This window comes from Tachypleus tridentatus, unplaced genomic scaffold, assembly GCF_004210375.1.
Source record: "Tachypleus tridentatus isolate NWPU-2018 unplaced genomic scaffold, ASM421037v1 Hic_cluster_1, whole genome shotgun sequence".
NCBI lineage: Eukaryota > Metazoa > Arthropoda > Merostomata > Xiphosura > Limulidae > Tachypleus > Tachypleus tridentatus.
In genome coordinates, this window is record NW_027467777.1 from 24,711,825 (window position 1) to 24,723,100 (window position 11,276).

The window sequence follows — 11,276 nt, forward strand, 5'->3', positions numbered from 1 at the left end:
AGTCTGGTGGTGAGTTAACTTGCTGTTTTTCTTCGGGAAATTGTTCTTTGTCCGTCTGGGATGATTTGTTTCTTCTTGCAATTTTCATTTGTGTCTTCTGAGTGATTGTGGACTGGTTCTCTGTTTGAACTAACACATCGATAGTTGTAAAGTGAATGGTCTGAGTCTGGTTGGTGGTTGTGTTCCATGAAGCTGGAACTGAGGTCTGGCAGGAACTATAGCTTGTCTTCTTTGGATTGTTAAGTCTTGACATGTTGCTAGCAGTGGATGTTGTCAGCATCGAAGTTGAGTTGCCTGAATCTGCTTTCTTGTTTTTCCTGGTTGGTTCTGGACTTATCAGTATTTCTGTAGTTTACAGTTGAAAGTTGTTCACTGATTGTCTGGGCAATTTATTAGACCACAAGTCGAGAGGTCAGCAATACGGGTGTTTGGCACTGAAGTGAAATATGTGATAGTAACACCCATTAAGTAAAACACAGTCAACACTATACTTCGAGGTTGTCACTATCTTCATGAAGTAAGTAGGCAGGTTGGTGTTTCGAGAAAATTCAATGTACAGCATGTACCATGGCCTGGATTTTACATTCTATGGCTCGTTTGATTTTTTCTGGTTGAATGGTTGGGTCAATGCCCGTGAGGAACACAGAGAAAAGGCTGACAGGACTTTTAGGGCAGGAACATCGAACTTTAATTTCAGTGTTCTATGGTTGACATATATATACTTGATCAGCAGGTGTAGAGGGCTGGATGAGAATTCTGCCCAATGAAGGATTCGGGTCCTGGAAGGGTTGATGGTTGCCCCTGCCTTGGCTTGGGCGATGAGCGTGGCAACTTGTAGTGGCATAAGGTGCAGCGGTAAACCATCAAGACTGGTGGTGTAACTGACATAGTTTGTCCTTGCGTCTTGAACAGCATGATAGCAGAGATATCAGCACGTCTTGGTTGCTCGGTGAGTAGTGTGGACGTCCGACACTGACCACCCTGTGTTTAGCAGGTTGTGTTATTTATATGATCCAGTTACCAGTGTCTAAACAGAGCGTGTGATACAGGAATACACAACCTTCTAGACAACAGGTGTTACTGTGTGTTGTATAATACCTGTTTAGACACTGGTAACTGGATCATATAAATAACACTGCTAAACACAGGGTGGTGGTGTCGTCACACTACTCACCGAGCAACCAAGACGCTGATATCTCTGCTATCATGCTGTTCAAGCAGGACAAACTATGTCAGTTACACCACCAGTCTTGATGGTTTACCGCTGCACCTTATGCCACTACAAGCGTTCATGCAAGCCAAGGCAGGGACCATTCCAGGACCCTTGGTTTCATTGGGCAGTGAATCTCATCAGCCCTCTACACCTGCTGATCAAGTATATATATGTCAACCATAGAACACTGAAATTAAAGTTCGATGTTCCTGCCCTAAAAGTCCTGTCAGCCTTTTCTCTGTGTTCCTCACGGCATTGACAACCATTCAACCAGAAATCACGAGCCATAGAATGTAAAATCCAGGCCATGGTACATGCTGTACATTGAATTTTCTCGAAACACCAACCTGCCTACAGCATTACATCCACCACTATACTGGTACAGATATGTAGATGACACGATTGCAGGATTCACATCTACAGAACACACACTTAATTTTTTCAATCACATTAACTCTATACATCTCAACATTAGCTTCACATGTGAACAGGAAGAAAGCAATCAAATATCATTTCTTCACCTCAAAATTACAAGAACCAATACACAATTTTAAACAGAAGTCCACCGAAAAATCATCCATACTGGACTATACATTCCTTGGGACTCAGCACATGAAACAAATAAAAACTCAACATACTAAGAAACCAAATAAACACAACCATAAAACTATGCTCACCAGATAAAATTAATGACAAATTAGACAAAATAAAACAGTAATTTATAAAAATCAATAAGTTTTCTCCACAAACCGTAGAAAACATTACATGCACACACCTAGATAAATAGCAAAATTAACTAACAAAAGTAAATATACCCCACGATTTAAAAAATCACAAAACCATATATGGCTGCATATCATATATTCCCAACATCAGCAGAAAAATAACCAACATTTGGCAAAAACTGGTAACAAAATATGACATCTCAGTTAATACCAAATTTATTCAAAAACCAGGCACAAAACTAAGGTTTACACTATGTAAAAACTACACTGACAAACACCACACCAACATTATTTATAAAATACAATGTGATAACTGCCACGACTTCTATGTTGGAGAAACAAGTAGAAAAATGGAAACCAGATTCACAGAACACAAAAAATCACCTTCACACGTTTTTAAACACTGCAAATCAAATCAGCACAACATAACCATAGAAAATGCCCAAATACTAAATAAAGAAACTAACATAAATAAATGCAAAATTAAAGAAGCCTTTCTTATACAACTACTCAAGCCCAAAATAAACCAATACAAAGGAACATCTTTATATGTATATTAATAAATATAATGAAACATCTAAGCACATCCTCTACATTCCTATACTCAATTACACAGCTGCCTTCAAACTTGTGGTCAGCTACCAGTCACTAATCCTTTCTTTCTTTGTGAACCTGACAATGACCAAAGAAGGTCGAACGTTGTTTTCTCCTTGAGTGCTTTCTCTACCCATACCAGCCATTTTTACATATATATGTGTATTTTATCATCCAGTTATCAGTGTTTAGACAGGTACTATACAGCACACAGTAACACCTGTTGTTTAGAAGGTTGTGTTTTTACAGCAGTTATCAGTGTTTAGAAAAGTGTTACACATCTCATTTTCTCTTAAGTAACCAGAAATAAGGAGAACAGCTAAGATTAGGCTGTAAGTTTCTGTTACAATGTTAATTAAGTTTAATGGAACCTAATTAGTCTACATTTCAATTCTAGCAAAAGTTGAGTTGTAAAACTAATTAAAGTTCAACAGTTTATTTATACTCTTCTGTGGTGAAATTCTTCAGCTTGGTAATGTTTTTGATATTATTTTTTAATATATCATTCTGTATAGTTTTTTTAATAATATGATTTCTAAAAGATTGTTTCAAGTTTATGGTTACTATTTTTTATTCAATAGTGTGGCAATAGTGCTTCCTGAAAACAGAAACTTCCACTTAGAGGCAAAAGGAATGAATTTGACAAAAGGAGGTAATTTAAACTGTGATTGTTAAACCAACTAGCGAATGTATGAGAAAGAAACAGTATTGTATTTCCTGTATATTAACAATATCATTTGCTAAAATTAATAACACACTTCAAACCATATTAGATTATTAAAGAGCTTACACTGATGCCATTGTATATCTAACCATATCAAATTACTGAAGAACTTGCACTAATGGTATTATATATCTAACCGTGTCAGATTACTAAGGATCTCACACAAGTGGGATTGTACACCTAACCATATGATATCACTAAGGAATACATGTTAATGAGCTTCCGACTTAACCATGTCAGATTTCTAAGGATCTCACACCAGTGGGATTGTACACCTAACCATATGATATCACTAAGGAATACATGTTAATGAGCTTCAGACTTAACCATGTCAGATTTCTAAGCATCTCACACCAACAAACATATTGAATTTTAACAAAAATATTCATCAGTCACAGTATGATCACATGCACAACACATGGGTAAGAAACAGCTTTTAGATACTACTCACATGAATTCTCAAAAAGATTACTGTGTTTTATATTCTATCTGATTAAAGTTTTACCGTCAGGATCATTATGTCTAAGGTAGTTTTAAATACTGTATGTTTACTGAGAATATTAACAATAATCTATATGCCAGTGGCATACGACAGTTTTAAAAACTGTGTGTTTACTAAAAGTATGAACAATAATCTACATGTCATCTATATGACAGTTTTAATGACTGTGTGTTTATTAAAAGTATGAACAATAATCTATATGTCAGTGGTATACGACAGTTTTAAAGACTGTGTGTTTATTAAATGTATGAACAATAATCTATATGTCAGTGGCATACGACAGTTTTAAAGACTGTTTGTTTACTAAAAGTATGAACAGTAATCTACATGTCAGTGGCGTATGAAAGTTTTAATGACTGTGTGTTTACTAAAAGTATGAACGATAATCTATATGTCAGTGGCATATGACAGTTTTAAAGACTGTGTTTACTGAAAGTATGAAGAATAATTTATATGTCAGTAGCATACAACAGTTTTAAAGACTGTTTACTAAAATTAAATTAAATCAACCTGGAATGAACAAGTGGAAACAGTGTTTTTGTAATTCATTATAATGCTTAAAATCTTTCTTTTTATTTTGCTATTAAATCTAACCAATTAAACCTTATTCTACTAATGAAATACGACTTTCATATTTCTATAATGATTACTTTATGTAACAAGTATGTAAATGTTTTAATGCTACACTTGTATTTTTTAAATTAATAGTTCTTACAAATGTGTATGTTGATTTTTGTGTCTTTACACAGTATTCTTAACTGATCAGTTTTTTGAATTATTTTATTAATATAATGATATCTCTTGGTGTACTTAGGACAGGACCTAAATGAAGCAGAAAAGGAAGGAGTGTTAATATCACCTTGGTACGTAAATAGTTAATAGTGTGGTAAATAAATATCTTGTATACCTTGAATGTAAATTGTTAACAGTATGATAAGAAAATATCTTGTACACCCTGAAAGTAAGTTCTTAACAGTGTGATAAGTAAATATCTTGTAGAGTTATGACAGAAAATGTTTGTACCCTCGTCCCAAGTGGTTTTGCTCATCACTCAAAAAAGCATCACGAGTAGGCTACCAGAAGTATAATATATCATTAATATCATACTAACACACATCTACATAAATTTTTATGTAAATTAAACGACAAATAAACTGTTTATAAACAAATAACCAAAAATAGGAGGAGCAGAAAGTGTTTGTACAGTTTAGAACGTGTGAAAAAACTGATATTCCTGTAAATATTTTGTTTAGTTTGGCGAATAAACTACATTATATCGTTCCAGAACTAGACACTGGGTTCATAATTATTGGAATTTAGCCAGCAAAAAATATACTTCCGGCAACTTAGTGCCGTCTCTGTCATTATCTGTTTGATCATCATGGCAAACAGGAAACAACAGTCCAGTGATTTAAAGAACTGAATTATTGTAAAATACAAGTCTCGTGTGTTCCTTTTCGGTATTGCTGTACAACTTAATGAGCCGAAATCTACTGTTCAAAGCATAATTGCTAAGTTTAAGCTTACAGGATCAACTTCTAACCTCCCTCGTTCCGGATGCTCCACCAAAATTCCAGAGAACCAAGAGGAAGGTTTTCAGAGAAGTTAGTAGGAACTCTCATTTAACACGTAATGACATAACTGGTAATGGAAAATGGGGTTGAAGTAAGCACCTCTACAGCTATGAACATGTTATGCTCTCCTGGGTTCAAACCATGCCATCCTCGTTAGAACTCCATATTTAAAGCCTGTTCATTTAAAAAACACGATTGAGGTATGCAAGAAAGTATGTAGATAAACCCTTTACCTATTGGAAGAGTATTCTTTGGTCAACCAAGACTAAAATAGAGCTTTTCGGCCACAATGATGTTCACCATATTTTCCATAAGAAGGAGAGCGAAATCTTCCAAAGAACACCGTCCCTACAGTTAAACACAAAGGTGGCTCGATCATGCTATGGGGTTTCTTCAGCTCTTCTGGTGTAGACAGCCTTCGCTGCATCAATATAATCATGAAAAAAAAAGAAGAATGCGTTGATATATTAGGCACTTATATCTAGAATGATGCTCGGAACATGCGGCTTGGGCGTCGTTGGATCTTCCAGCACGCAATGACCCTAAACACACATCGAAATATGTGCGATACTGGTTGCAGAGGAACCATATAAGCGTTCTGGAGTGGCCATCACAGTCACCCGATTTCAACCCTTAATCAACTTAATCATGAAGCCTTAATGGCCAGTTTTAATGTCATATCCTCTTTACAGAAGTCCCAACCACTAAAACCTACAAGATAGCCTTAAAACTTTATATCCACGACCCTAACTCATCAATAGACATTCCCAGCAACCAGTTAGCAACCTTCATAGAATTCACCACGATGAAAACAAACTTCTTGTTCAACAACCATAACTATATACAAACAAATGGCCTAAGCATGGGCAACCCAGTATCACCAGTTCTAGCCAATATTTTTATGACACAAGTTGAAATGCAAGCAATTAACATACCATTGCATCCACCACTATATTAGTACAGATATGTAGATGACACGACTGAGGGATTTACATCTAAAGAACACACACTTTAATTAATTTTTTCAATCACATTAACTCTATATATCCCAACATTAATCTCACATGTGAACAGGAAGAAAGCAATCAAAATTCTTAACCTCAAAATTACAAGTACCGATACACAATTTTAAAGCAGGAATCCACCAAAATATCGCCCATGCTGGACTATACATTCCTTGGGACTCAGCACATGAAACAAAACAAAACTCAACATACTAAGAAATTAAATAAACAACCATAAAATTATGCTCACCAGATAAAATTAACGACAAATTAGACAAATTAAAACAATACTTCATCAACAGCAACACATTTCCTCCACAAACCATACACAACATTATACGCACACACCTAGACAAAAAGTAAAATCAACTAACAAAAGTAAATATACCCCAGGATTTAAAAAATCAGGAAACCATATCGGCTGCATGTCATACATTTCGACATCAGCAGAAATATAGCCAACATTTGGGAAAAACTAGTAACAAAATATGACATCCCAGTTAATACCAAATTTATTCAAAAACCAGGTACAAAACTAAGGTCTATACTATGTAAAAACTACACTGACAAACACCACACCAACATTATTTATAAAATACAATGTGATAACTGCTATGACTTCTTTATTGAGAAACAAGTAGAAAAATGGAAACCAGATTCAGAAAACACAAAAAGTCACTTTCACACGTTTTTGAACACTCCAAGTCATATAAACACAACATAACCATAGAAAACACTCAAATGCTAAATAAACAAACATAAACAAATGCAAAATTAAAGAAGCCTTACTTATACAACAACTCAAGCCCAAAATAAACCAATACAAAGGAATACCTTTATACCTATATTAATAAATATATCCAACATCTAAGCATGCCCTCTACATTCCTACACTCAATTACACAAATGCCTTCAAACATTTGGTCAGCTCTTGGTCAGTAACCGTTCTTTCTTTGTAAACCTGATGATGACCAAAGAAGGTCGAAACATTGTTGGCTTTTCCAGTGCTTTCTTTACCCATATCAGCTGTTTTTACATATATAATGAGTATCAGCTGTTAACAGTGTAATAAGTAAATACCTTATACACCCTGAGTGTCAGTTGTTAACAGTATGATAAGTAAATATCTTGTACACCCTAAATGTCATTTGTTAACAGTGTGATAATTTAATATCTTGTACACCCTGAATGTCATTTCTTAACAGTGTGATAATTTAATATCTTTTACACCCTGTATGTCATTTGTTAACAGTGTAACAAGTAAATATCTTGTACACGGTGAATGTCATTTGTTAACGGTGTAACAAGAAAATATTTTGTACACCCTGAATGTCAGTTGTTAACAGTATGATAAGTAAATATCTTGTACACCCTGAGTGTCAGTCATTAACGGTATGATAATTTACTATCATTTACACATTGAGTGTCAGTTGTTAACAGTGTTATAAATAAATGTGTTGTGAACTGTGAGTATAGGTGAGTATATTTCAGGAACGTATACTTGTACACAACAAAGATCAAATACTGTTACTGTGAAAAGTTCTGTTTAGAAACCAAGCTCCCAGTCCATGTATATTGTGCAGTCTGTTACATAATCAACAGTGGAAATGTTGTAGATAGCAGCATCAGTTGATGATTTAAGATTTAAACAGCAGCTCTCTGCCAATAGGAGGGTAACATATCTTCCTTGAAAAGTAATCCCTATGAGAAGTAGTTTTAAAAAAAAGGCTTTCACTTTCCTTTGAACTCTGAACTCTATTAAAATATATTGTTTTAAGAACTTAACGTGTGTGTGACTATTATTTTAAAATTTTAATTCATAATGCAATCTTTCTTTTATTAATTTTATGGACTTTAAATAAATTCTAAACATTTCAGTTTGAACTTTGATTAAGGTTATTGTCAAATTGATTCTTGAAATATGTAATGTGAAGATACATTTTCTATAGTTTATGATAGCACTTATTTGATAGATTTTACCTTGTTTTATGGTAGACATGTGGGTTTTGTTAAATACCAGGATTAACTCTCAGTGTCAGTACATCACATTATAGTGCACATATTATATGGTTACATTCAATTTCTAAATTTATATAAATAAACTTGGCATGAAAGCATAGTTAATGAATTAAAGCTTGATATTATATAAGTTCATAATTTGATAGGACAATATTTTAAAAATTGTTAAGGCTTGTGTTGTATACAGAACTCTTCACATAAGTAACACAAGGCTGTAGGTTTTTTATCACACAAAGAGATAAGTATCTGAAATATATTTTAAATAAGGAAAATGTTAACACATGATATCTCAGTCAGTAGTACTGTGTTTGTACACCCAAGTCACATCATGATAAATGAATATATATCATTTGGTGGTTTTAATATTATCACTTTTGTTGTAACGTTTTTTGGACGAGATTTAAAACTTGAGAGCTATTCACTGTTCTTGTTCAAGAGACTAAAGGGTTATGTTTAATAACTGAAATGAAATGTATAGGCATGAATGTCAGAGTCACATAAACTGTATATTCAATGTGAGTTAGCCTTCAGAACTAGCCAGTCATAACCAAGAGATGTGGTGCCAGGTTTAGTTAGGCACCAAAGAGTGATAAAAATTGTAAAACATCTAACCAGTATTTATAAAGATAAAAATAAAATAATGGCAGAAGTGGTGGGAAGTAAGGGAAAATTATATGAGAGCATATATCATATTATATATCATATATATATATATCATATATATATCATAGTATTATATATCATATATATATTATATAATATGTATCATATATATCATATTATATATATATATATATATATATATATATATATCATATATCATATTATATATCATATATATATTATAAGTATAAGTGCATGTTTTGCTTAAATCCATCTTTAAGTATTAATTATATTTGGAAAACAGGCCCTTCTGTTGGGATGAAATCATAGAAGGCAACCAAACTGTAGCTCAGCAGAATCTTTCAGCTACATTGAAAAGCCAACCTAGTAAATGTAAGATGAAACTTTCAGTTTTTTTCTTTCAAAATACCATTTAAGTAATAAGAATGAAGATAATAATTGAAATAAACAAAACATTTCTTCCCACCATTTTTATTTTTGTTCTTGTTTTGGCCAAAAAATGTAAATTAATTGTTTTGAAACAGTTTTACTTATTAGCTACAAATGATTTGTTAATATTCTTATTTACACTAATTTTAACCCTACCTTGAACCTGACTAAAGGCATCTAGTGATCACTTGGATTTGAACATACTAACATACCAAAGTTTTCTGAATACATCGATATCTTAAACCTAGAAAATAATTTAGCTTCTGAAACTGGTGTGGTTGCATTTGTTATTTTTATAACAGAAATTTATTTGAAATATACATTTATAGATTATTTAATAAGGACAAAGTAGTAAAGAGATGGGGAGGAGTGGCTCTGTATATAAAGTGTGAGTTACATCAAGTTGAAGTTGAGAATATTAAGAATAATAGTAAGAATACAAATGTATTTGGTTTCTGTTAATGGATGAACAAGGGAAGAATTTGCTCTTAGTAGGAATTTGTTATACCAGTTGAAACTGATGAAATTAGTGGGAGTAAGATTTCATCTGTTAATAAAGTCATAATTGTGGGTGATTCTAACTCCAGACATTGATTGGGAAATGTTACAGACAAGCCATGTGGAAGGAAGGTTTCTGGAAACAGTTCAAGATGGATTTCTTCACCAACTGGAAATAATACTATTTTAAATTTATTGTTAACTCTTAATATGGAAATAGTTGAGATGGTGGAAATTGGGGAACACCTAGTTACAAGTGATCGTTGTTGTATTAGGGTTTGATGTTTTGCTGTGTATGGAAAACAGGAATAATGATATTTTGATTTCAAATTTCAAAAGCAAACTTGTAAAGAATGCAGCAAGAATTACCTGTTGTAAATTTGGCTGCTGAGTTATTTGAGACACTGAGCAAATATGAAAAATATTTCAATATTCAAAACAAATATATTACTTACAAAAGAATATGGTGGCTGTAATTAAATAACCAAATTGGTTCACAAAGAGTATAAGAGATAAAATTAAAGAAAATCATCACAAATTTATGAGATTTAGATTGAATGGTATTATAGAGATTTGAAAACAATTATAGAAGATCAGTAAAGTTGGTCAAACAGTAAATTAAAACACAAAGGATGTGTGAGAAAAGGTTGAATGAAGACATAAAAGGAAGAGTAACATTATTTTAAAATGTTAGAATATGGACAGGCCTTGAGAGATGATAAAGGAAGTTTTTAAAATATTAGAATGTGGACAGATGATAAAGGAAGGCTTCTGTCTGATGGCTGGGTTATTAAATTCTGCTTTCTTTAGTTTTGCTAATACGTCCTAAGCAGTGTTCCTCATCTTGAACAATCGACAGATGAAAACAAAGTTGAACAAGACGACTGCATAAATTCTGAGCTGGTTAAAATAAGACTGGAAAGTTAAAGTATTGTTAAGGTTCTTGTACCACATAATACATCCCTGAGGGTTTTAAAGATTGGAAGCCACAATCTTTACAAGTCCCTTAATAGTGGAAAAGTACCAACAAATTGGAAATTAGCTAATGTCACTCCTATCTGAAAGGAAGATAATAAAAGTTGTCCCAGTAATTATAGGCCCATTCGTCTTAAGTTAATCATGGGAAAAGTTTTGGAAAGTCTGTTAAAGATGCTTCAAAAGTCATTTGACAAAATTTTGATTTTATTGCATTGACAACATTGTTTTGACATCCTTCAAAATGGTTACTGCTCATGTAAGAGTGCAGACTTGGTGTATCTGGATTTTAAAAAAGCATTTGACAAGGTGCCACATAAATGGTTTTTAAATAGAGTTATTTCTACACATTTGGGTAAATTATTAAAAGAGTTGCCACTTAAAAAACTACAGGT

The 11,276-nt window shown here is 33.1% G+C and overlaps 1 protein-coding gene across 1 annotated transcript in view; it reads left to right on the forward strand.

Annotated features, from left to right (window-relative positions):
- Window positions 1-11,276, forward strand: part of LOC143241720 (voltage-dependent calcium channel subunit alpha-2/delta-2-like) — a 32,638-nt gene that overhangs the window by 17,712 nt on the left and 3,650 nt on the right. Inside the window, exons 9-11 of the mRNA XM_076484946.1 lie at window positions 3,114-3,184; window positions 4,573-4,621; window positions 9,263-9,351. Coding sequence (XP_076341061.1) covers window positions 3,114-3,184; window positions 4,573-4,621; window positions 9,263-9,351 — 209 coding nt within the window. The remainder of the gene's footprint in view (window positions 1-3,113; window positions 3,185-4,572; window positions 4,622-9,262; window positions 9,352-11,276) is intronic.